This window comes from Armigeres subalbatus, chromosome 2 (genome assembly GCF_024139115.2).
Source record: "Armigeres subalbatus isolate Guangzhou_Male chromosome 2, GZ_Asu_2, whole genome shotgun sequence".
Taxonomy (NCBI): Eukaryota; Metazoa; Arthropoda; class Insecta; order Diptera; family Culicidae; genus Armigeres; species Armigeres subalbatus.
Genome location: NC_085140.1, coordinates 108,054,417 through 108,082,378, shown reverse-complemented (window position 1 = coordinate 108,082,378; position 27,962 = coordinate 108,054,417). Strand labels below are relative to the sequence as shown.

Genomic DNA, 27,962 nt, shown 5'->3' with positions numbered 1-27,962 from the left:
CTTTTTCTCTCGATGCAGCTGGCGGCCTTCTCCTCCCCTATTCGTTTGCGCAGTTATATTTACATCAGTTTTACCGTTAGGTTCGACAGGTAGTGATGTGAGACGTGTGAGACCCATCGATGAAGGTGCGTTGATTCTACAGACAGGACTGATTCGTTGGAAATTCGTCTTTTGGTCGCTTTAGTTTCATAAATTCAACACTCAATAATTATAATCGGCTACCATGCGGTGTTTATTATGTAATGAATCATAGAACGGGTTTGCCATTCTTCGAAAACCAGCAAATAAACACAGTTGTCTCTACTCACGTAGGCCGTGAAGCATAGCATAGTGAGTGCGCAATTACAGGTGAGTCGGTGAGTGCTCCGCGATGCAACCCATTGATGGAGTGTTTGTTGTTTACGGTCGGTTATGCGATCAAAGTAACAACATCAACACTCAACAGTACATCACCATAGTTCTAAAAATATCTGCGCCCACATGGTTGCGTATTTGCTCTTAAGGTGCGAACGAATTTAGATTTGCATTAACAGTGAGCTTACAGTGATAAACAATATTTTGATTATTTGTCATTGCAGCAGCTGTTGTACGAGGAATGAACCGAATAAAGCAGATTGGCTTATGATTTGTGTGTGAATTCAAAGCAAAACTTCTGAAACATTTTGACGATGATTACAATGACAATGTAGGAGCCTTCGACGACTTGCGGAGGCAAATTTTGGCTGTGGGAGTGACGGAACAGTGTCACGAGTTTGAGGAAGAAAAGAAGAAACGATGAAGTGGTGTGAACTGTGGAAGCAGCAAGGAAGGTGGAAGATCTAGTGGTGCCCAGCATTATTACCGCACATATCGACATCAACAAAATAGTAGTATAGCAGCTATAGCAAAGCATTGTGAAAGGGTGCAATAAAAGAGAGGATACGGACATTGGCATATCAGCCAATAACCCTCAAATAGTGGAGTAGTGTGTATAGTTCCCATTGATTTGATATGATTGTACTAACCTAGAAGAAAACAGTGCGCACTAGTAGGAGTACAGCGAAAGGTGTGATATAACACTTCTCGTGCGGGAACGTGTGAAGGAAGCCGAAACGAAAAGAAAAACCTGGAGTGGCCTTGGAATTAGATAACCGAAATCGGTGAGACTGCAACGCAGATTCATTTTCCTTCCGCCGTTGTAGGAGCTAGGAAACCATGGATCGCGACAAGAATGACAAGTCTTCCAACACGGGCATTGCTGGTGGATTCGCTGGCTGCATAACTCGCTTCATTTGTCAGCCGTTGGACGTGCTGAAGATTCGGTTCCAACTGCAGGTTGAACCACTCAGTGAGGATCACATGACATCAAAGTATCGTACCATTGTGCAATCCACTCGCCTAGTGTACCAGGAGGAGGGTCTCCGTGCTTTCTGGAAGGGACACAACCCGGCCCAAGTACTTTCGATTATCTACGGAGTGTCGCAGTTTTCTTCCTATGAGCACACGAACCTTTTCCTCAGGCAATTCGAAGCGTTCGAGCGGCATCAGAATGCAAGGAACTTCTTTTGTGGTGCCCTTAGTGGAACGGTGGCAACTGTGATAACCCTTCCGTTGGATGTGGTCCGAACACGACTGATATCCCAGGATCCTAATCGAGGATATAAAAATTCCATGCAAGGCTTGAAGCTAATCTATAGGCACGAAGGTATTAAGGGGATGTACCGAGGGTTGAGCCCCAGTGTTTTGCAGATAGCGCCTTTGACCGGCGGCCAGTTTATGTTCTACAACATCTTCGGTAGCATGTTCCGCCAGTATTTCAACATTGCCCCAACCGAAACACTGCCGGCTTTTGAGTTGTTCATCTGTGGTGGTCTGGCCGGAATTTGCACCAAACTGCTGGTCTATCCACTGGACCTGGCCAAAAAACGATTACAGATACAAGGATTTGCCAAAAGCCGTCAAACATTCGGTCGGCACTTTGTGTGCGACAACATGTTCAATTGTATGTACAACATCGTGAAACAGGAGGGTTTTGCCGGCCTGTACAAGGGTCTATACCCAGCATTGCTGAAAGCGTGTTTTATGTCGGCGTTCTACTTTGCGATCTACGACGAGATGGTGTGGATACTGAATCACTGATAGGTGAGTGTCAATTTGCTTCTTCAATATGTATTATCAATGCAGTAGAAAACCGAAATGGGCGATAAGCGAAGTTGGATTTTTCGTACACTAAACCTAACTTCGGAAGTGGTGCGCTGCTTTCATTTGGTGATGCGCTATACAGCGCACCATTTCCGAAATTAGATTTAACGTATCGCCGTTAATCGCAAGTCAGTCCCATCTGCATTTTAATTAATTTTGAGTTAGAACCGTGATTCAGTTTCTTTATACAGGTATACGAATTTTCCATATAATCGAATTTTCCATATAATCGAAGCAAAATTTTTTTTCTCGAAATTTGTGTTACACGATGAAATAAGTCTTAAAAGTTGGAAGAAAATATCCATATATTGCCTTACAGTCTAATCCGCATGTTTGGGCTCATTTTATGATAACTCAGTAGATTATGATTTTCTATAAGAACGTAACCTTTTTTCCAGCCGCTTGTTTCTAAGATTACATTAGTAATGAAGAGTTCGCCCAGCTCAATGTGAGCACACTAATATACTTATTCAGGAATTCTAACTACAGTGCCTTCCTGTTTCAGCAACAAAGCAAACACTGAGTGGTCGAGAAAGGTATATATTAGATTCAAAAACTGGCTTTATATAGAAGGGCTGACACTTGTCCTATTTTGATTTGATCGCAGCAAATTGAAACCGATGTAAAGTTTTGTCCTACCCTACCTTTGTATCCTTATGAAAATTGGTCGGATTGGACTATGGGCTCAGAAGATATGGCCAAAATCCATTTGTTTATGCAAAAATCGCGTAGAAACAGTCTCACTTTTCTGACACTTATCTTTAAAAGATGTCCTTGCAACAAGTTGCGTTTGATTGATATTCTTAAAAAGAATTTAAATCAATGTAAATAAGGGGCTCTATCCACGTATCAGTGTCATTTTTACAAGAACCAATTGACATTTCCCGCCAAAAAATGTATCTCGTGTTATTGTCTCAATTATTTGACTTTTTTAAGTTCACAGAATTCATATTTTAGAATCAAAAAAAAAATCGGAAAAGTGCCGCACGTTTGAAGAATTGGAATTGGCCTTATTTTAATTCAAAATCGAGCGAATGTTAGGTCAAGCTTGGAAACCAGCACTATTCATCAAAAAGTATGGCGTCAAAAAGTATGGGTTCTTTGGGTTAGTTTTTTTTTTTTTTAGAGTTGACCAGTTGTAGTCTTAATAGACTGGTATCTCGACTGGGCTCTCCATGTGATACACAATACTAGCAGACGACTCAAGCTATGCTGCTCACTAGGTCACTGCTGTCTGGGTTCGTATTGTGATCATACCGATACATTTCCTTCCCGCAGTCTGTCAGTTTTAAAAACAAATAATAATAATAATGAAAGCTCATCACGCGCATGGATGTTTTCCGAATAATTAACATGGAAAGTTGATTTAATGTTTTCTTGGAGCCGACATTCAATACCGAATAGTAGTCCATGTTGACAACGGGTGGTACTGATACCATCTCCAAGTAAAGGCCGTTCTATAGCGATTAACGCAACGGCGCATCTTGACAGTAATTCTGTATTCTCTGTCAAAACGCGTCACCGCGCCCACCACCGCAGCCGAGCCATAACACTTTGATGTAATGTGATGGGATCATACTAGTGGACTTTGTTTCAACATGGAATAATTTAAATGGTATCGTAAATATACAATAAATTAATTTAAGTACTATTGCAATAAATCGACATATTAATCTGAGAGCTTCCATTATTTTGGCGGTTGATCAAGATTATGGCGTCATATCCTTTACAGTACTGTCTGATATCATAAATTTCAGTAGTCAAATGGTCATGTTCTATTCCGCTCTTCAAAATTCAAGTCTTTAAAGTCTGGTCCAAGATTCAGTTAACAATGGTATGGCAATGCTTCATTGCGTCTATTTCCTAGCTAAATGAATGAATTTTACGATTATGAAGCATTGATTTATATCAGTGGTCCCCAGCGTGATTACTATCGAGGGCCGCATTGCAATTTTAAACTGTTGAAGTGGGCCGAAGTAAATGTTCAATTTTTTTTTTTCAAAATTTTGAATTATATAAAATTTTAACAAAATATTGCACTTCTGTGATTTTTTTTTCGTTTTTTTTTGCAACAGCATATTTTTGATTTTGTTGGCAGAAAGTATTCTACAATAGATCTAATAACTGGTCGCAATGGCTCACCCGAAAGGGAAAAAAAAATATTCTAAACTAAGTGTTTTTGAAGTGTTTTTGAAGCCAGGTGCCAGCAGTGTTGAATAGAAATCTAGTAAATCTGCATTCTGAACCTTGCTTTCATGAATTTGAATTTTCTGAATCCTTTTCTTCATCAATATCGGAACTTGAAAAATGTTTGATTTCGTTCAATATTTACCGTACCTTAAAGTACGATGACATGATAGTTGATAGTCAACATGTTTCCAGGAGTTAATAATTTCTTATAGTAAATATTTAACTTGTTTTTAGGAATAAAAGCATCCTTATTACGAAGCAGTGTAAGGCAAAGTTATTCATACATGAAGCTCAACATTAAGCTCGTTTTAATCTGCGCGGAAAACAGCATTTGCTATTTTTATAGCCCTGGACAATAACATGGTAGTGATGGATTTCATTAATCATGATAATGACAATACGATTCATTTTTTCTATACGATGCTTTAACGACATAGTGGTGCGAACAGAATCCCAAAATGGGCAAAAGCTTTTCTTGGCATGTACTGCTTAAGAATGAGCCAGGGGCCACATGTTTTTTCCCCGAAATCCTTCGCGGGCCGCAGGAAAAGGCTTGGAGGGCCGCATGCGGCCCGCGGGCCGCACTTTGGGGATCACTGATTTATATGAATAACATCATTAAAAATGTGTACTACTCGTTGGATCCTTTGGTCACATAAAATACAATTATGTTGATTTGTATATGGTATAGGTATACACGATACATCTCGTTAAATTTGAATTGCTGACTATATTTCAAATAAACACCTTTCATGAAAACTTATTTTGAAACTGAAATATCGTATTACAATTTGATGAATATCAATAATCGTCCAAAGTTTTGAAAATTATCTAGTGAAAGCAGTCGAAACTGAATCGAAAAACCAAAATTGGTCACAGTTTAGAACCGTTCACCAAACAATCTTTAAAATTGAGCCTGCTATTTTAACAACTACATATTTTGAACCATGTTCCAAGAAAACGCCTAATACTATCTTTGTGGACTTATGACGGCTTTGCATAGCATCATCATCGTCTCGGAACTAGAATCAGTCAGTAAAGATTTCAAACCATTTCGTGAGCTTCCATTTGATGATGGGCTTAAAAAGACATTGATTGATCCTCCTCACGACCTTAGGTGGTCAAACTATTAGTCATGTAGAGAAAAGGATAGTGGATGAAAGCATCATATGGTCTATTCTCATGTACATAGGTGGCTAAGGTCTCAGTTAAACGTGACTCTATCTCTTGTTTTACCGTCTAGCGCTGATCATGAGTTCATTCCCTATCGGTCATTTACTGTGTTATAATTTATTTATTTATCATCAGACTAAGGCCGGAGTGACCTGTGCTGCACATAAAAGACTTCTCCATTCAGCTCGGTTCATGGCTGCACTTCGCCAACCACGCAGTCTGCGGAGGGTCCGCAAGTCCTCCTCCACCTGATCGATCCACCTTTCCCGCTGTGCACCTCGCCTTCTTGTTCCCGTCGGATCGTTGTCGAGAACCATTATCACCGGATTACTGGCCGACATTCTGGCTACGTGCCCGGCCCACCGCAGTCTTCTGATTTTCGCGGTGTGAACGATGGATGGTTCTCCCAACAGATGATGCAACTCGTGGTTCATTCGCCTCCTCCACGTACCGTCCGCCATCTGCAACCCACCATAGATGGTACGCAACACTTTCCTTTCGAAAACTCCCAGTGCGCGTTGGTCCTCCACGAGCATCGTCCAGGTCTCGTGTCCGTAGAGAACTACCGGTCTTATCAGCGTTTTGTAGATAGTCAGTTTGGTACGGCGGCGAACTCTATTCGATCGAAGCGTCTTGTGGAGTCCAAAGTACGTACGATTTCCAGCCATGATGCGTCTCCGAATTTCTCTGCTAGTATCGTTATCGGCGGTCACCAGTGAGCCCAAGTACACGGATTCTTCAACCACCTCGATTTCGTCACCACCGATAGAAACTCGTGGTGGGTGGCTCACATTGACCTCTCTTGAGCCTCTTCCTATCATGTACTTCGTCTTCGACGTGTTGATGACTAGTCCAATCCGTTTAGCTTCGCTTTTCAGTCTGATGTAGGCTTCCTCCATCCTCTCAAAGTTACGTGCCATGATATCAATGTCGTCGGCGAAACCAAATAACTGGGCGGACTTCGTGAAAATCGTACCACTCGTGTCAATCCCTGCCCTTCGTATTACTCCTTCCAAAGCGATGTTGAATAGCAGACACGAAGACCATCACCTTGCCGTAACCCTCTACGGGTTTCGAAGGGACTCGAGAATGCCCCTGAAACTCGAACTACGCACATCACCCGATCCATCGTCGCCTTGATCAACCGTATCAGTTTATCCGGAAATCCGTTTTCGTGCATTAGCTGCCATAGCTGGTCCCGATCGATTGTATCATATGCGGCTTTGAAGTCGATAAATAGATGATGTGTGGGCACGTTGTATTCGCGGCATTTCTGCAATACCTGACGTATGGCGAACACCTGGTCGGTGGTAGAGCGTTCACCCATAAATCCCGCCTGGTACTGCCCCACGAACTCTCTTGCAATTGGTGTTAGTCGACGGCATAAAATTTGGGAGAGTACCTTGTAGGCGGCGTTCAGCAATGTGATTGCGCGGTAGTTGCTACAATCCAGCTTATCGCCCTTCTTGTAGATGGGACACACGACACCTTCCATCCACTCCTGCGGCAGAACCTCATCCTCCCAAACCTTGGTAATCACCCAGTGCAGCGCTCTAGCCAGTGCTTCACCACCGTGTTTAAACAGCTCTCCTGGTAGTTGGTCAACTCCAGGGCTTTGTTGTTTTCAGCCGGCCGATCTCCTCCTGGATTTCCTGGAGATTCGGAGCCGGAAGTCGCATGCCCTGCGCGCGTGCTCCCTAGGTTCATTACCACACAGCCACCGTTGTCTGCCATATCGCCATTCAGGTGCTCTTCGTAGTGCTGCCGCCACCTTTGGATCACCTCACGCTCGTTCGTAAGAAGGTTCCCGTTTATGTCCTTACACATATCGGGCTGTGGCACGTGGCCCTTACGTGAACGGTTCAACTTCTCATAGAACTTTCGTGCGTTATTAGCGCGGTACAGTTCCTCCGCCTCTTCACGGTCTCGAACTTCCTGCTGGCGCTTTTTCCTCCGAGTTTTGTCTGTTCCGCGCCCGTTAGTATCGTGCCTCGTTCGCCCTCGTGCGGTGTTGCAGCAATCTCGCCCATGCTGCATTCTTCTCCTCAACTAACTGCTCACATTCGCCGTCATACCAGTCGTTTCTCTGATCCGGAGCCACCGTGCCTAGTGCAGCGGTTGCGGTGCTTCCAATAGCGGATCGAATATCTCTCAGCCATCTTCAAGAGACGCTGTGCCCAGCTGCTCTTCCGTTGGGAGTGCCACTTCCAGCTGCTGCGCGTAGTCTTGGGCTAGTCTACCGTCTTGTAGCCGCCCAATGTTAAGCCGCGGCGGACGACTCCGACGCGTGTTGATCACCGTCGAGAGTTTTGAGCGCAGACATACTGCGACGAGGTAGTGGTCAGATTCAATATTCGCACTGCGGTAAGTGCGTACGATCGTGATGTCGGAGAAGAATTTACCGTCGATTAGAACGTGGTCGATTTGGTTTTCCGTTACTTGATTAGGTGATTTCCATGTGGCCTTGTGGATATTCTTACGGAGGAAGAAAATGCTTCGGACTACCATTCCGCAGGAGGCTGCAAAGTTTATGCATCGTTGGCCGTTGTCGTTCGATACGGTATGCAGACTATCCGGTCCGATGACCGGTCTATACATTTCCTCCCTTCCTACCTGAGCGTTCATGTCACCGATGACGATTTTGACGTCCCGCAGTGCGCATCCATCGTATGTCTGCTCCAGCTGCGCATAGAACGCTTCTTTCTCGTCGTCGGATCTCCCTTCGTGTGGGCAGTGCACGTTGATGATGCTATAGTTGAAGAAACGGCCTTTTATCCTCAGCTTGCACATCCTTGCGTTGATTGGCTGCCACCCAATCACGCGTTGGCGCATCTTTCCCAGCACTATGAAGCCGGTTCCCAGTGTAGGAGTCAGCGACGATACAGGATTCACAAGCATGCCATGATTACCAAACTGTTACTATGTATAGCAAATAAATAATTGTTTTTTCATTCACTATCTGAACATCGTACAAGACAGACGTGTTCTTATTTGATCTATGGCTATATTCCTACAGGTTATGGGCCTGCTAGAACGTTTTTTCACTAAATAGTTTTGAAACAATTAAAAGTTTGACTGATCAAGATTCTGCCGCAATTGGATTTGCCAGAGGAGATCAAAATGGAGAAATTCGGAATCGAACGGCTTGGAAATGAAAATTATGAAAACTGGAGTTTCCAAGTAAAGAGCCTTCTGATGCGAGAGGAATTATGGAAATATGTTGTCGGGAATCCGCCGGAGCCCGTCAATGATGCTTGGAAGAATGGAGACGCAAAAACCCAAGGGACAATATCCTTATTTGTCGGAATAATGCAGCAGTCCCTGATTCGAAACTGCAAAACCGCAAAGGAAATCTGGGACACACTCAAAAAGCACTATCAGAAGACATCATTGACAACCAAAGTGTCGGTATTGAAGAAGATCTGTAATCTTACTTACACTGATGGAGATGATATGGAAAGCCATCTACATGAAATGGAGGATATGTTCCTACGTTTGGCAAATGCAGGATTGGAACTCGGTGCAACCCTGACTGTTGTACTTGTTTTGCAGAGTATACCATCGTCGTTTGAAACTCTAACTACCGCTTTAGAGAGCCGTCCAGAACAAGAATTAACAATGGACCTTATCAAGCAAAAACTATTGGATGAATCATTAAAGCGAAATGAGAAAACAGGAAGAACTGAAACAATTCTACGTACCGAAGCAGTATCCAAAGTAATTGTCTGCCATCACTGCCTGAAGCCTGGACACATGAAACGAGATTGTCGCTTGCTGAATCAGAAGAAGCATGGGAAGAATAAAACTTGTCCGAAACCATCAGCAATGTTCAAGCCAAGAGCCAGAATTGTAAAGGAAGAAGATACGTCAGAATTTGCGTTTGCTGTTACTCCATTGAGCACCCCTACTCCTGAGTCAAATGTAATGAAAGAATGGCTTGTAGACTCTGGGGCTTCGAGTCACATGTGTAGTGACGAAAGTTTTTTCCAAGTCATTGAACACATCTCACACATGTCTGTTACCCTTGCTGATGGTCGAGTTGCTGATGTGACTGGAAGAGGAACTGGAAAGTTAAGCTGTAGAAACGGAGACGGGAAGAAAACTGTTATCTCACTGTCGGATGTGCTCCTCGTCCCGGAACTTGACGCGAATCTCATTTCAGTTGGTCAACTGGCTGATAAAGGTGCGGAGGTCCGGTTTACTGCGAAAGAATGTTTTATTGAACACAACAATCACGTTGCTGCGGTGGCTATCAGACGAGGTGGTCTGTACAACTTAATAGTTACACAACATAATGTGATGGCCGTTACGAAACAACATCCAAAGGATTGCTTGCATAACTGGCACCGTAAGCTGGGACATCGTGACGTTGACGGAATCCAACGACTGGTTCGCGAGGGTCTTGCAACCGGCATTTCTATACGAGACTGCTGTATCCATGAAGTTTGTGAATGTTGTCTTGAAGGAAAAATGACACGACTACCTTTCCCGAAGCATTCTCACTCACAGTCCACGAAGATAGCAGATTTGGTCCATACAGACATATGCAGGCCGATGAATACAGTATCGCCTGAAGAGCGCGGAATTTTATGGTGGTGATTGATGACTACAGCCGTTTTGCCACAATGTTTTTTTTTTTAAACGAAAATCAGAGGCTATCGAACGAATTCAAAATTATGCAAAAATGGCTCATGCCAGATTAGGAAGATATCCTGCTGCTATACGAGCGTACCAAGGAGGAGAATACAACCAAACAGCTTGAAAGATTTTATCGAGCCAAAGGAATAACACCCCAGTTTACGACTGCTTATACGCCGCAACAAAACGGCGTTGCTGAGCGGAAAAATAGAACGCTAGTAGAAATGGCAAGATGTATGTTGCTAGATGCAGGTTTGGGTTACCGCTATTGGGCCGAAGCAATAAATACAGCAACATATTTACAGAACAGAACAACTAGCAGATCTGTTGAGCTGACACCACATGAATTATGGTATGGACAAAAACCTGATCTTTCGCATTTACACTTGTTTGGTTGTCAGGCGTACGTGTATATTCCAGCAGAAAAGCGATCGAAACTAGAACCTAAATCCACGAAGATGACGTTTGTGGGCTATTCGGATAACCATAAAGCGTATCGCTTCATCAACCCATCAAGCGATAAGATAGTTTTTAGTCGAGATGCGCGTTTCCTAGAGAATGAAAACATCAGCAAGCATCAGATGAAGCATAACACTGTGATTGAAGTCGAGTCCAGCGTTAGTTCAGAAGGTGACAATGAACCAGTCCACGATGAAAGAGAATATGAAAGCGAATCAGAGTATGAATCTGGTGAAGAAACCCTAACTTCATCATCCGAGGAGATAGTGACACCCGTACGAAGGTCTCAACGAAGTAATCTAGGAGTGAAACCAGCCAGATTTACAGAAACAACCAACATGGCGAAAAAGCAGAAGCACGTTTCTGAGCCAAGAAGCTATGTCGAAGCTATCAGTGGTGCAGAGAGCGTTCAATGGAAAGCGGCGATTGAGGAGGAGCTGAAGTCGCTTAACAAAAATTGTACCTGGGACTTGATGCCACTTCCAACTGGACGCAAAGCAATAGGATCAAAATGGATTTTCAAACGTAAAGAAGATGAGCATGGTAACGTTGTACGTTACAAAGCCCGCTTAGTAGCGCAAGGGCTCACGCAAAAATATGGAACCGATTATGATGAAGTGTTTGTCCCCATAGTTAAGCAGATGACGTTTCGAGTATTGCTGTCGATGGCAAGTCAACGAAATATGGTCATCAAGCATGCTGATGTAAAGAAGACATATTTGCACGGAATACTGGAATACATGCCATCACTGCTGGGATCCAACGTCACGGACTGTAATCTTGTGTGTCATCTATTCCGGAGTTTGTACGGTCTAAAGCAAGCCGCACGCGTTTGGAATAAGACCTTTGATAAAGTGATCAAGCAGATGGGATTCGTACAATCAAATAATGATTCATGCTTGTATGTCCGAAAGAATGGCAAGAAGTCTACTTACTTGGTCGTATACGTCGATGATCTTGTGGTGGCATGTGAGACAGAAGAAGAATATGAAGATATCATTCAAAATTTGAGCAATCATTTCGAAATAACGTCTTTAGGTGATATAAAGCATTTCTTGGGCATCGAGATACAGAGAAACAGCCATGGAGTATCTTTTGAAGCAGAAAGCATACATCAAGAAGCTTTTGGAACGTTTTGGAATGCAAGATGCTAAACCGTCCAAAATTCCTCTGAGTCCCGGCCACATCCAAACAAAGGAGGAGAATGAAGACAACTTGCCGAACAACAAACAGTATGCTAGTCTAATCGGAGGATTGTTGTATGTAGCCGTTAACACACGTCCGGATATAGCGGTCAGCGTGTCTATTCTGGGGCGAAAAACAAGTAAGCCTTCTCAAGCGGACTGGGTGGAAGCCAAGAGAATTCTACGTTATCTCAAAAATACAATGGACAACGAGCTAGTGCTAGGTCTGGACAATTCTCCGTTGCATGTCTACGTTGATGCGGACTGGGCAGGAGATTCAAGCGACAGAAAATCTACCTCAGGATTCATATTTCGTTTTGCCGGAGGATCAATAAGTTGGGGCGCAAGGAAGCAAACTTGTGTCACTTTGAGTAGTACCGAAGCCGAGTATGTGGCACTTGCCGAATGTTGTCAAGAGTTCCGGTGGGTTCAACGCATACTAGAAGACTTCTCTGTGAAGATTCAAATGCCGGTAATCATATACGAAGACAATCAAGGTTGTATCAAACAGTCTACTTCACCAACCGTGGGACGTAGATCCAAACACATTGAAACCAAATATCACTATGTCCGGGAGTTACAGCAAGATGGAGAAATTGAACTTCGTTATTGCCCCACCGAAGAAATGGTGGCAGATATGATGACGAAGCCACTCCAAGCCATCAAGTTGAAACATTTCCGGGAAGCTGCTGGAGTCCTGCCGTCGAGGAGGAGTGTAGGAGTCAGCGACGATACAGGATTCACAAGCATGCCATGATTACCAAACTGTTACTATGTATAGCAAATAAATAATTGTTTTTTCATTCACTATCTGAACATCGTACAAGACAGACGTGTTCTTATTTGATCTATGGCTATATTCCTACACCCAGCTCGTTGGTGGTGCCACAGCTTTGGTAGAAGGTAGCCGCTCGATGCCCGCTTTTCCACACTTTCTGTCCTGTCCAGCAGATTTCCTGCAACGCTACGACATCGAAGTTGCGGGGATGTAATTCATCGTAGATTATCCTATCGCAACCTGCGAAGCCTAGCGACTTGCAGTTCCATGTTCCAAGCTTCCAATCGTGATCCTTTATTCGTCGCCTAGGTCGTTGCCGATTGTATCGAGTCGTATTATCTTCTATGTCGTTCGTAATAGTTGTTTTTAAAGGCGGCTTATTGGGCCTGCGCAAACCTCCTGTCTCGTCGGAGGGCCGTCGTGTCAGGGCTGTTTAGCGTTCCACCTAACACCAGGACTTGGGCTTGTGCGCTTTGAGCGGCACACGGTCGCTTTGGCGGAGCCTACTTGCGGATACAGGTTTAACAGGGCCCACTGTCAAACCCCACCACATCCTAGGCAGGCGCCACAACTCGCAGATGGCCTGGGGAGGGATCGTCAAGCCCTTGGACATAGTCCCTGCTGCCCCCTACTTACTGTGTTATAAGGAAGTCAACTAATTTTATTTGTCTTTCAGAATACACTTGAACCGTTTGTTTGAGAAACTGCATATGTAACTTGTCATAAGACGAGTTAATACAATCCCATTGAATTCCACCACTTAATTGTATCTTGACAGATACGTATTTCGACCTCAAATGTAAGGCAGTCTTCAGTGTCTCGTACTTGACTCGACTTAAAACTTGACTCGACTAAAAAGCTCAAAATAATTTTCTTTTGTAACATTTTTGGCCAAAATGAGATTTTTATATATTCTGAATCCTCGTCCAAAAATACGTATTCTGGCAAAAAATACGAAAAAAAAATTTTTGTTCAGGAATGTATGAAATTTTTTCGTTTGTTTGAGAAACTACATATGTCCACGTACTTTGAAGAGCAATTGTGGAGTACTGCTTACATTTTTTGCACCGAAAGTTCCCCACCCGAATAAAAAAGTCCAATAGAATTACAATAGAAATTATTGTAACAATACGATAAATTTTATTGTAATTACAATAAACTCTATTGTTGCTCACAATAGAATAACAATTGAGAATATTGTTGTCCACCATAAATCCTATTGTAAATGGCAGTTTTACAATAGAAAATAGGGGTTGTTAGTTACCGTAACAATAAAAACCCAGATTAATCCACCTACAGTGAGATTTTGACCCTTCCTTAGTTATAAGGAATTTTTTTCCAGACTCCAGTATTTAAAACGAGATAAAACTACTCAGCTTCCCACGGCGATTTACCGTGAAAGTGACAAAATAATTGCCTACCCAAAGGCGGATGACATGGGTTGAGCGACAACTCAACGAATGATAACGCACTGTATTGAATAAATATTGTGACACGGTTAGTAACAATCGTAACGCTGGTTGCATAAATTGAACTCGTTATTTCCAGAGACCTTGATATTAATTAATCCAGAACTAACTAAATCAGTCATTGATCTGAGCGAAACTCAATAGCGTTCAATAATAACATATATTTCGCCTTATGGATGCCTAATTTGGTAAAACTAAACTTGTTCAATACCTTAAAAATGAGTGAGATTTTTATGGTAGTAAATTTCAGAATTTGCACACATACGCACACATACATGCATACAAGTGGTCTATTAGTATCTCAAAACATGCTCACATTTGATATCTAGCTTCTACTGAAGAAAATTTTGAAATCCCTTTAAATTTTTACGTTTTTGCTTTTCTGAGAAGATTTTTTTGTACATGCTTCTATATGTTCCTCAATAAAAATCATTTGTTTCTTTGAAACAAATCAGAAAATAGGCATAATTCCATATCATATCATTTGTTATAATTATATTTTCAATGTCAAAGTGAATTTGTTTCAAATACCATACATTTTATTTAATAATTAACGAGATTTCTTGATAGATTAATACGTAACACACCTGCGTAACGCATACAAAGTGAAATTATAGATACTTCCGAAGGAAGGGTCAAAAAATCGTTTTTTTCTCGAACAAATTTTTGCCATTACAATAGAATTTATTGTAATTCTATTGTCAAAATCTTTCTGTCAATAGACTTTATTGTTCTTTTATTGGAACAACAATAAGTCAATTTAATTGGTACAATAGAAGAACAATAGAATTGATTGTTCATCAATAAAATGTATTGTAATTTTATGATATTTTAATGTAATTCTATTGTATTTTCTATTCGGGCAGGGTGTTGAGTTTTGCCAAAAACTATTGATCTGTATCGAAGAAATCGAAAGATTCGTTGCAAATTTGTTCAAAAACAGTTTTTTGTTGTTTTCTCGAAAAAGTGTAAAATGGACTTATGCAGTTTCTCAAACAAATGATTCACTTAGTCACGTCTCCTATGTCCTTCAATCTTTCTTTACATTGGAGTATGTATTATTTTTTCCTAACCCAAAAAAAATGAAGAGCGAAACAGGTTTGGTTATACGTTGATCCATGCAGTAAAAGTAAGAGTAAAATAACGAAGATTACTGAGAAGAAATAACGAAAACAATCACCGTATATAATGCAAAATTAGTAAATCTACAGTATCTACTTTCACTACTTACTGTATACTGAATTATGAACTACAATTAGTGCAATGGATGATCGTTTGCTTCCCAGTCTTTTATTGTGTTAGTATTTTGTTAGTTAAGACTGGTACTAGACCCTGCCGAAACCTCCGCAGCATATACTCAAGAAGATGTTGTTAGATCATTCGACACCTTCTCTAAGTATTTGCATGGAGGTATGATATATCAAGTGTTTAATTATTTTCTATATATTGGCAAATAATACCCGACGCGTTTTTGTTAAATTGAAATGTTACCGGGATTAAAATACGTACTTCAGTACTGCTTATAGTGTAACCTTACTCGGATGCAATTAAATTCATCTCGTTTTCGTCTAACGGTAATGTGGTGAGTACTAATAATACTAGCAATGTGTACTATAAAAGAACAAATTATTTCACAATTTTAACAATATGCAGACACTTGACTTATCAACGTTGACCCCATCATCCGTGGACAGGGAGTATGGGTTCTTTGAGAAAGTTGTCCTTAAAAAATTGAAGAATCGATTGAGCGGATAAAAATTGTTGACGGGAAAGGTCAATTGCACAGTGCACCTACACCTTCTAAGTGCAATATTAAAGGATAAATTGTTATGGCTATTTTGGACTATGTTCGTATATTAAAGCAGGGCTGTATTTTGCAACGGGTTTTTAAAATTAAAACGACGCACAGTGGCGGGCCCTCATAAAAATCCCGGACAAAACTTGAGATTGCATTCAAAATTTCACCACCGCGCGCTGTTGTATTTTGTACAACACTAACGAAAAACACATCGCTCACATTACACAGCATGAACGAGTTTGCATGAGCGTTTCAGGATCACGCTTTGCTGAACGGTTTAGCAGCAATTGATTTAAGAACTGCTAACAAGAACATTCTAAAGATATTCAATTTATTTTCCTACCGTTGAGCGTCAGTATAATCCTTAAGCCTTGTGCTGAACAAATGTGAATACCAGGATATTCGACAACATTTATTTAAACATCAAGACTGCTCGAAAAGTTTTCAGTTTTTTACATTCAAATAATTGTCAAGTACGTCCAGAAGAAATAATACCAGGTTTGAAAACTATTTGGAACTTTATGTATCACATATTGAAATAAACTCTTCCAATTTTGTGGATATACCTAAAAAATCAGTCTCAGTGGGTCCGGTTTGCTAAATGTTAATGCATCATCCGTCCTTCTATACTTAATTCCATGCACCAAAAGCAGAAAAGGTTGGAAGCAAAGATCTAACAGCTAAATATGACAATCTCATCTTATCACTTGCTCCGCATACTGTCAGTCTGACAATTCACTTAACGTTTTCGTATGGCAGAGATCACCAAAATACGCAGTATTTTTCACCACCTATTTGTAAGGACGTGTCCGAGGCTGTTGCAGATTAAAGAATTGTATATTTATCATTATATACAATGAAATTTTCCAACGCGAAAATGGTAAATCAATCAAGTCAATCGAACATATGACTCATAGTGCATCTCCATATATAACATCATAACATGCCTTACGGGCCTTTATTTGCCCCAATGTACCATAATAAATATAGAATCAATGTAAAATATGACTATAACAATGGAAAATATGACTGGCTTCCAATCGTGATCCTTTATTCGTCGCCTAGGTCTTTGCCGATTATATCGAGTCGCATTATCTGTTATATTGTTCGTAGTTATTGGTTTTCCATGCGGCTTATTGGGCCTGCGCAAACCTCCTGTCTCGTCGGAGGGCCGTCATGTCAGGGATGTTTAGCGTCCCACTTAACACCAGGACTTGGACTTGTGCGCTTTGAGCGGCACTCGCTTAGGAGATGTAGCTTTTTATAGGAATTTAACAGGGCCCACTGTCAAACCCCACCACATTCTAGGCAAGCCCCACAACTCGCAGATGGCCGCAGAACGGCGCAAAAATGGGTCATCTAAAAGCAAATTATAGTCGTTCCATACTCTTTCGACCATCACTCAGAGGTATTAACAAGAATTGTAAGAACTAGAGCACAGCGTGGTAGATCTTACTCTGTAATGCATCACGAATTACAAGCTCCGTTAACTGCCTGGCTAATTGTTTCACCCCCCAGGCCATTCATCCCCTCAGCACGGGTCGCCTGACACTTTGGGATTCGGGGTTAGGAACGTCATATTGTCAGCTTCAGTGTGGTACCAAGCCTGGCGATATGACCGGATTTATACCGTTACGCACTACTTCTGAGTATCCATATCACAGCGTAACGGGACATGTCTTTATTTAGGTGTTTTGCCTTTCTCGTACACTAAGGTGTAACGAAAAGGCTATATATTAGAGTGGGGCGCAGTTGTACGGGAAAACGCAAACTTCGTCCGATCAAGTGAGATCAGGGTTTTTCTTGGGTTTCAGGGTTTTGGGACCCCAATCAACTGTGTAAAATATGGGCTCGATTGATTGCGACCTCGCATGCCGCATCGCGTTTTAAATTTACATGGAGATTAGTATAGGCACGGCAAATGCTGGGTAAAGCGTACCATTGGTACTTCGCGTACCTGAAGGAATAAAATAGACCCCATCTCGCGGTCCTTAGCCTCTTACCCAGCAACTCCTATCCCTACCTCCCGCGGTGCTGGCCGGGATACGAGCAACCTTAGGGAAGATCGGGTAACCAACCCCGGTGGGAACTATGGTCGTATGCTGACAGGAAAGGGGAGTTTGCTCCTCTTCGGAGGTGCAAATCTTCCTGAGGGTATGTTCTCCATGTCAGGATCGGCTCACAACAGCGTCTGTTCTCCATGTTAGGGGCGGCTGATCGTCGTCCGAGTGCCAGCGAGGGACTCTAAACTGAAACTGTGCACCATGGTCCACCGGAAATAAGGGAGGAATGGTCCTCCGGAAATTTAGGGGAGTTTGGTGTCAGGCCCTGCAAGCCAGCCTTTAAAAATCATAAGCAACGAACAATCAACAAGAGAGTACGGACCGGAACCATCGGCGAAGACCACTGCGACGAAAAGGGACTAGCGATTGGAAACTCGGTTCGTGGAACTGGAATTCTCTCAACGTAAGCAGGAGCACACGCATACTCGCCGATGTGCTCAAGGACCGTGGATTCGGCATCGTAGCGCTGCAGGAGGTTTGTTGGAAGGGATCAATGGTGCGAACGTTTAGAGGTAATCATACCATCTACCAGAGCTGCGGCAACACACACGAGCTGGGAACAGCTTTCATAGTGATGGGCGATATGCAAAGGCGCGTGATCGGGTGGTGGCCGATCAATGAAAGAATGTGCAGGTTGAGGATCAAAGGCCGGTTCTTCAACTTCAGCATAATCAACGTCCATAGCCCACACTCCGGAAGCACTGATGATGATAAGGACGCATTCTACGCGCAGCTGGAACGTGAGTACGACAGCTGCCCAAGCCACGACGTCAAAATCATCATAGGAGATTTGAACGCTCAGGTTGGCCAAGAGGAGGAGTTTAGACCGACTATTGGAAAGTTCAGCGCTCACCGGCTGACGAACGAAAACGGCCTACGACTAATTGATTTCGCCGCCTCCAAGAATATGGCCATTCGTAGCACCTACTTCCAACACAGCCTCCCGTATCGGTACACCTGGAGATCACCACTGCAGACAGAATCACAAATCGACCACGTTCTGATTGATGGACGGCACTTCTCCGACATTATCGACGTCAGGACATATCGTGGCGCTAACATCGACTCGGACCACTATCTGGTGATGGTTAAACTGCGCCCAAAACTATCCGTCATCAACAATGTTCGGTACCGACGACCGCCGCGGTACGACCTAGAGCGACTGAAGCAACCCGATGTCGCCACTGCATACGCGCAGCATCTCGAGGCAGCGTTGCCGGAAGAGGGTGAGCTCGATGGGGCCCCTCTTGAGGACTGCTGGAGTACAGTTAAAGCAGCCATTAACGACGCAGCGGAGAACAACGTCGGGTATATGGGTCGAAGTCGACGGAACGATTGGTTCGACGAAGAGTGCAGACAGATTCTGGAGGAGAAGGACGCAGCGCGGGCGGTCGCGCTGCAGCAAGGTACCCGGCAGAACGTGGAACGTTATAGACGGAAGCGGAGACAGCAGACCCGCTTTTCAGGAGAAGAAACGCCGCCTGGAAGAAGCGGAGTGCGAGGAGATGGAACAGCTGTGCCGTTCTCAAGAAACACACAAGTTCTATCAGAAGCTCAACGCATCCCGCAAAGGCTTCGTGCCGCGAGCCGAAATGTGCCGGGATAAGGATGGGAGCATCTTGACGGACGAACGTGTGGTGATCGAAAGGTGGAAGCAGCACTACGAGGAACATCTGAATGGCGCTGAGAGTACAGGCAGTGAAAGTCAAGGAAGCGGAGGAGATGACTACGTCAGTTCAGCGGACGATGGAAGCCAACCAGCCCCCACTTTGAGGGAAGTTAAAGATGCCATTCAACAGCTAAAGACCAATAAAGCAGCTGGTAAGGATGGTATCGGAGCTGAGCTCATCAAGATGGGCCCGGAAAAGCTGGCCACTTGCCTGCACAAACTGATAGTCAGAATCTGGGAAACCGAACAGCTACCGGAGGAGTGGAAGGAAGGGGTTATATGCCCCATCTACAAGAAAGGCGACAAACTGGAGTGTGAGAACTTTCGAGCGATCACCATCCTTAATGCCGCCTACAAAGTGATATCCCAGATCATCTTCCGTCGTCTGTCACCATTAGTGAACGAGTTCGTGGGAAGTTATCAAGCCGGCTTCGTTGACGGCCGCTCGACAACGGACCAGATCTTTACTGTACGGCAAATCCTTCAAAATGCCGTGAATACCAGGTCCCAACGCACCATCTGTTCGTTGATTTCAAGGCGGCATACGACAGTATAGACCGCGTAGAGCTATGGAAAATTATGGACGAGAACAGCTTCCTGGGAAGCTTACCAGACTGATCAAAGCAACGGTGGATGGTGTGCAAAACTGTGTGAAGATTTCGGGCGAACACTCCAGTTCGTTCGAATCGCGCCGGGGACTAAGACAAGGTGATGGACTTTCGTGCCTGTTGTTCAACATTGCGCTAGAAGGTGTCATGCGGAGAGCCGGGTGTAACAGCCGGGGTACGATTTTCAATAGATCCAGTCAATTTATTTGCTTCGCGGATGACATGGACATTGTCGGCCGAACATTTGCAAAGGTGGCAGAACTGTACACCCGCCTGAAACGTGAAGCAACAAAAGTTGGACTGGTGGTGAATGCGTCAAAGACAAAGTACATGCTTGTGGGCGGAACCGAGCGCGACAGGGCCCGCCTGGGAAGCAGTGTTACGATAGACGGGGATACCTTCGAGGTGGTCGAGGAATTCGTTTACCTCGGATCCTTGCTAACGGCTGACAACAACGTTAGTCGTGAAATACGAAGGCGCATCATCTGTGGAAGTCGGGCCTACTACGGGCTCCAGAAGAAACTGCGGTCAAAAAGATTCGCCACCGCACCAAATGTGTCATGTACAAGACGTTAATAAGACCGGTAGTCCTCTACGGACATGAAACATGGACAATGCTCGAGGAGGACTTGCAAGCACTCGGAGTATTCGAGAGACGGGTGCTTAGGACCATCTTTGGCGGTGTGCAAGAAGACGGTGTGTGGCGGCGAAGAATGAACCATGAGCTCGCCCAACTCTACGGCGAACCCAGTATCCAGAAGGTAGCTAAAGCCGGAAGGGTACGATGGGCAGGACATGTTGCAAGAATGCCGGACAGCAACCCTGCAAAGATGGTGTTCGCTTCCGATCCGGCAGGTACGAGACGGCGTGGAGCGCAGCGAGCGAGATGGGCAGACCAGGTGCAGAACGACTTGGCGAGCGTGGGGTGTATCCGAGGATGGAGAGATGCGGCCTCGAACCGTGCATTGTGGCGTCAAATTGTTGATTCAGTGTTATCTGTTTAGATGTTAACTAAATAAATGAATGGAGATTAGTATGGGAAAACGTAATTTTTTACATTTTTGCTCTTAGCGGTTTCAATTTATCATCAATCACGTGACTCAATACGTTAGCATATAGCCAGGAAGATGCCGAAAGACTTTGCTGAAGAAGGTACGCAGCTGGAAGGTCTACAAAAAATGTTATTACGTTTCGAAAAATGATTGTTTTAACCATATGCAAGAAATCAATGTTTCTGCCAGCACTACCGGACAACCTGTAATTGTCAGAGGGCAAAACCCATTTTCCTTCTAGTCGGAATTTTTACTTTGTGAAATCATTCCGAATATCTCCCATTAGCTCCTAATTACTATAAAATCAATAATTTTGAAATCACACTCAGTTAAATTATTGCCCCACGTAGTTCGGCAGTGCTGGCAGAATAAATGATTTTTTGCATATGGTGTGAACACTCAATCTTCAAAGCGTTATAACTTTTTTCGTGGACGTTCCAGCAACGTGCCTTCTTCAGCAAAGTTTTTCGGCATCCTTTGGGTTATACTTTAACGTAATGTGCCACTTGGTTCACGATAAACTGAAACCTGTAGTAGTAGAAATGCAAAAATATACGTTCTCCCATACTAATTCCCATACAAACTTCAAACGCGATGCGGAAAGCGAGGAAGCGATTAATCGGTCACAAATTCTGCACAGTTGTTCAGGACCCAGAATGGCTTCGAAAAACCATTGATTTGAAAAAATGACCATGACGCCCCACTCTACTATATATTCACTTCCAAGATAGAAGACTTTTGTGATAGAAGGTCCGGAGACCCATAGTGTTCTATATCAATCGACTCAGCTCGACGAATTGAGATGATGTCTGTCTGTGTGTATGTGTGTGCGTGTGTGTATGTATGTGCGCAAAATAAAACTCACTCATCTTTTAGGCACTTATCTTGAACCGATTTGTTTGCAATAAGATTGAAAATTGGCCAGATCGGACTATGGGATCAAAAGTTATGGCCAAAATACGATTTATATACAAAAAACACGCTAAGAAATTCTCACTCATTTTTTTAGTATATCTAATGTACGAGAAAGGCACAAACACCGCTAGGTGGATCAATCAGGGTTTTTTTTTTAATTTATTATATTAGGTTCAACACCAGTGAGGAAAGGAATTAGAAGGATTTAGATATCTTAATTAAGAGTAAGCCAGGACCAGAAGAACCGAGGCTTCGGGCTTCACCAGTTATTTTGAATTAAAATTACCACATTAAAATGATTGGGGAAGATCCATTAATTACGTAACGCAAAAATTGGCCATTTTCAACCCCCCCTCCCCCCTATGTCACACTTTTTGTATTTTACTTACTTACTTATGGATCCTGTACACCTCCGGTGGTGCAAAGGGCCGACTTGAAAGATCTCCATCCTGAGCGATGCCCGGCTATCGCTTTAACCTGTTGCCAGGTTAGATTTCGGTCGACTTCTTTTATTTCTTTATTGAGGCTTCGCCGCCATGAGCCTCTGGGTCTGCCTCTGCTGCGATGTCCCGCTGGGTTCCAGTCTAATGCTTGCTTACAGATTTCGTTTCCGTAGAGTGTGGCCGACCCAGCCCCACTTCCGATCCCGAATTTCTGTTGCTATCGGCCTCTGGTGACAACGACGGTGGAGCTCGTTGTTTGAGATCCAGTTGTGAGGCCACCAGGCCCGAATTATATACCGCAGGCATCTGTTAATGAACACCTGCAGCCGTTGAGTGTTCTCCACTGATACACACCATGTTTCGCTAGCGTATAACAGCACAGATTTTACGTTAGAGTTGAAAATTCGTATTTTGGTGCGTTCACTTATCTGCCTGTTTTCCCAGATATTTCTTAAACTCGCAAAGGCAGCCCTTGCTTTCTTGATCCGTGCGCCTATGTCGATCTTGGTACCGCCGTCTGACGCCATTTGGCTACCAAGATATTGGAAGCTTTCAACATTCTCCACTGGTTGCCCGGCTACTGTGAAACTGGAAGGACTCACCGTGTTTACATCCAACGATTTGGTTTTGTTGACGTTGATGACTAAACCTGCCGAGGAGGAGCGATCGGCAAGGTCGTTGAGCTTACTCTGCATATCAGAGCGCCGTTGCGCGAGTAGTGCAACGTCATCCGCCAATTCGAAGTCGTTTAGGTGCTCCATGGTTATAGGCTGCCATAACAGCCCGCGGTTTGTTTCACGGTCAATCGCATCTACCAGAATCTCATCGATTACGATGAGGAACAGTAACGGTGATAGAATACATCCTTGCCTCACACCAGCTACGACCCGGATAGGGTCGGACAGGACCCCATTGTGCAGCACTCTACACGAAAAGGCCTCGTACTGTGCTTCGATGAGGCCGATGATTTTCTCAGGAACCCCTTGCGTCTCAGGGCGCCCCACATATTCTCGTGATTGAGACGGTCGAAAGCTTTTCGTAGTCAATGAATACCAAGTAAAGGGACTCTTGGAATTCGTTGACCTGCTCCAGAATAATGCGGAGCGTGACAATATGGTCCACACAGGATCTTCCGGCACGGAGTCCGGCTTGCTGCCGCCGGAGAGTCGCGTCGATCTTCTCCTGAATCCGGGCTAGGATAATTTTGCACAGAACTTTGAGAACGGTACACAGCAACATAATGCCTCGCCAGTTATCGCATACAGTCAGGTCACCCTTTCACTTCACTAAGATACCTTGCATCCAGTCGACCGGGAAAGTTGAGGTGTCCCAGATATTACGAAATAAACGATGTAGTAGTTGAGCGGATGTCATGGGGTCAGCTTTGAGCATCTCTGCTGATATGCGGTCGACCCCTGGGGCTTTATTCGATTTCATGCTTTGGATGGCTGTTTGAATCTCTAGCAGTGACACGTGTTATACGTCGGATCCTAGGCAGATCATGCCGAGGTGGTGATGGCCTGGTTGGCACTTGAAAAAGTTGTTCGAAGTGCTCGAACCAGCGTTTCAGCTGGTCAGTTGGGTCGGTCAATAACTGATCATTCGCGTCTTTCACAGGCATCGTTGCATTCATCTTCGCCCCGCTTAAGCGTCGTGAGATATCGTAGAGGAGGCGAATGTCCCCGGTTGCGGCGGCTCTCTCTCCTTCGTCGGCCAGAGAGTCTGCCCACGCTCGCTTGTCCCGTCGACATGAGCGTTTTACTTCCTTCTCAAGAGCCGTGTATCGTTGACGGGCTAAGACTTTGGCTCCTCTGGTTTTCGATCGCTCTATCGCGGCTTTGGCTTCTCTTCGCTCCTCTATCTTCCTCCAGGTCTCATCGGTGATCCATTGTTTTCTCTGGGTGCGTAGTTCACCCAGATTGTTCTCGCTGGTGGCGATGAAGGCATTCTTGATGGCGGTCCATTGGTCTTCCACGCTGCCACCTTCCGGAATATCTGCAGCACGCGTCTCCAGTTCTTCAACGAAGGACCGTTTCACCGTGGCATCTTCCAGTCGGCGTGTGTTGAATCGTCGTCCAACTCTTTCCTCCTGCCGACGAATCCGCGCAATGCGCAGGCGTATTTCGCCGATGAGGAGGTGATGATCAGACGCGATATCGGCACTACGTTTATTCCGTACATCAAGAAGGCTCCGTTTCCATTTTCGGCTGATGCAGATGTGGTCGATTTGATTTTCTGTAAAGCCGTCACGGGAGACCCACGTGACCTTGTGAACCGGTCGATGAGGGAAGAGCGATCCCCGATCACCATGTCGTTATTACCACAAAATTCTGCGAACAGCTCTCCGTTTTCGCTCATTTCTCCGAGACCATGGCGTCCCATAATGCGCTCATGGTTCGAGTTGTCGGATCCGATCTTCGCATTGAAGTCGCCCAAACAGATCTTGATATCACCCTTCGGAATTCTATCTACGACGGCATTGAGTTGACTGTAGAAGTTCTCTTTGTCTTGCAGATCGGCAGCATCGGTTGGCGCATAACATTGGATTATAGTAAGGTTTCGGACCCGTGTTCTAAATCTGGCAACGATTATCCTTTCACTTATAGGTTCCCACTTCATAAGCGCAGAGTGTGCCTGAGCGCTTAGTAGGAAGCCAACTCCGCGATGCCGGGGAGCGTGTTCACCTCGTAAACCAGAGTATAGCAGAACTTGTCCCGACGGCGTTCTGTGTTCTCCAAAGTTTGACCAACGGACTTCACTCAGTCCCAGGATCTCAAGCTTCATGCTATGTACCTTATTGACAAGTTGTGCCAATTTACCCTGTTGGGCTAGGGTTAAAACGTTCCATGTTCCTATTCGTGTCCGTTGTTTCGCGCTAAGAGTCGTCGCCGTAAAATCAGTCCGTATTCTTTCATTATCGGATTCTCGAACAAATTGATGTTTCGGGAACAGTAGGTTGTTGGCCCAAGGTTCCCTATTCACCGGGATGGGGCTGCCATCTTAGGTATAGCTTCCGGGAGATAGCATTTCATACTCAGCCGCTGGATGCCAGAACAGACGCTGTTGGAGCCGCACCTCCTTGGTGGACAGACGCTCGATCAGTCGGGTCAAATTTGTTTAAAGTCCCACCCAACACCAGGACTAGGCTAGTGCGCTTTGAGCGGCACACGGTCGCTTTGATAGGGCCTGCTTGGGGACACATGCAGCTTTTTATAGAAGTTCAACAGAGCCCACTGTCGAACCCCACCACATCCTAGGCAGACCCCATAGTACGCACCCTCTCACTCTAGCTGATGTCAGAAGGACAACAGTGCCCAGGCTGCACTACCAGCTAAGTACGCAACCCTTAGCTGGCGGTCAATTGTCATCGGAAGACCCGTGGAAGCGTGAGTATTGGAACTTGTGAGGACCAGAGCTATGTTAGGCGCCCCTTCCCGGATGTCAACTCACCATTTCGCAGCCCACACTTTTTGTATGAATCATTGAAAATTTTTGTATGGATTGTCACACTTCGGGCAAGCCCCCCTCCCCCCTTTGAGCGTTACGTAATTTATGGATGCTCCCTTGTACCTAACGTTAAATTTGAGAGAAAGAAAAACACAAAAACACTAATAAAATAGAATAAAAATGCAATGATAGGATACCGACGGTTCCGGCTTCTCCATGAGGACTGGAATCCTGGGGTTCCTGCCGATTTGTATGGCTTTTTTTTTCTACGGGTGCATTCGGCCCGGGTGGTGCAATAATGGTTTATCTACATCCTCGAGTGTCTCGCAGTACCTACCGCCGCGCTTTCTGCACCCCGTTTACTTCGATTCTTACGGGTGAATAGCATTGCGGTGTATCGTTTGGCGTGGCCGTACCTTTCGACAGCTATTCGTCGCGTGAAGTTTTGTGCAAGTACCCATTTGGGAACTTTACAAAAGCCGCGCAGTGTATCATATCAAGAAAATCGGACAATATCAATTTAAACTACCTAACCGCTCTTTTTTCTTCTGTTTCAGATACTCAAACGGCGCCGCTCGCCAACCAGGTACCTTCACGGCATCGGAAGTGACTAATATGCTGCTGTGCACAAAGATATTCCTATTTTGTATGCAGTGAGGACACGACAAGTGAGCACACACCGCGACTTATACATAAGTATGCTGTACTGCTTAACCGCTTTCTGGACCCCGTCAAAGCAAAGGTATAACGCAATGGCTTGTAAAGCTAGCAGTGTACTAATTAGGATAAAAGCCAGAAATGAAAACGGGATTAGCACTAGACACATACCAGGTAGCTTCGATGTGGTCAATTAACTGTTCGTTACTTTAACTGTAATGTTACATAATAGTTAGGTAGTTAGCCAGTGTTTTGTACGGAAGAAATTTTGTCTGAGTTACGCAAGTAGAGAACTAAAATGTTGTGAATATTATTAGGACTAAAAGTAGTATAGCTTTCGAAGTCGTTTCTTGAAAATTGCTTTGTAGGGTTTAAGACCGTAGAAATCCGAAAATAGCATTGTAACCAGATAGCTAACTTCTTAGGAACCACACAAACCAAATGACTCGAGTTTCTTCGACTGTAAGCGGGAAAGCGGTCAATTACGAGTATTTATTCTCAGTTCTGCTTTGATGAACGAAGCTTTTTGTTTATTTATATCGATTTTCTGAATATTATTTATTTGTACTTATTACGACCTTTTGCAGGAAAAGAGATCTGACCAGTCGAAATGGACCGTTCTAGAGTTGACGCCGTTAGTAGAGTAGAGCTAGTAGAAAGTGGTACCGTTTATTTTTGATCGCTGACATACAATGTATTATTAATCAACCAGACTTCCATTACTGCGATAAGTGAACGAAAATAGTCATTATATACAGGTTAAAAAAGAGGAAGAAGCAAACGAATGGTCTCTATTCAGCTCAAAGTGATGTATGTATGTGTGTGCGTTCCGCGAATGAAACCGAAGTGTTTAGGTTGAACCGAATTAAGCGACGAAACTAAACAAAAAAGAAAAGTGTAACCAGGATAAGCTTAACAGCTGAACAGTGTACACATTTATATCCTATTGTATTGACAATAAGGGAAAACATAAATAAAACGAAAGAACTTGAACCAGTATTTTATTGTGATATGAATCATATCCTTCAAAAATGGAACGAAGCAAATAAGCATCCATTATCTCCTTGTCGCGTGTGCGATCTGGTGGTAAGTATTGGCGCTTTGATGTTGCATGAAGAAGAAGAAGCAGAAAGATGATAATCGAAAAAATCTCCACGGGAAACCATACGAAGAAGTTTTTAGAACTCAAAAATTCTAGAAGCAATTTAATTAAACCCGACTTAATCCACCTACAGTGA

General features: G+C 43.9%; 1 protein-coding gene across 5 annotated transcripts; it reads left to right on the top strand.

Moving 5' to 3' along the window:
• The first annotated feature begins 131 nt into the window (after window positions 1–131).
• On the top strand, window positions 132–27,717 carry LOC134210625 (mitochondrial thiamine pyrophosphate carrier-like). Of its 5 annotated transcripts, XR_009978841.1 has the most exons (4): window positions 363–503; window positions 579–2,121; window positions 26,625–26,809; window positions 27,312–27,717. XR_009978841.1 is itself a non-coding variant. In XM_062686770.1 (3 exons), exon 2 carries the CDS (start codon window positions 1,195–1,197, stop codon window positions 2,116–2,118), a length of 924 nt encoding a protein of 307 aa, XP_062542754.1. In that variant the 5' UTR covers window positions 132–348; window positions 582–1,194; the 3' UTR covers window positions 2,119–2,121; window positions 26,625–27,717. The 5 variants fall into 5 exon arrangements, 4 of the variants coding, with proteins under 4 accessions (XP_062542754.1, XP_062542752.1, XP_062542753.1 ...); XM_062686770.1 differs by lacking the exon at window positions 363–503 and adding an exon at window positions 132–348 and having other exon boundaries at window positions 582–2,121; window positions 26,625–27,717; XM_062686768.1 differs by lacking the exon at window positions 363–503 and adding an exon at window positions 132–348 and having other exon boundaries at window positions 26,625–27,717.
• Window positions 27,718–27,962: the final 245 nt, after the last annotated feature.

Coding starts and splice junctions, on each gene's coding strand:
- LOC134210625 (XM_062686770.1), top strand. CDS start 1,195: ATGGATCGCGACAAGAATGACAAGTCTTCCAACACGGGCATTGCTGGT.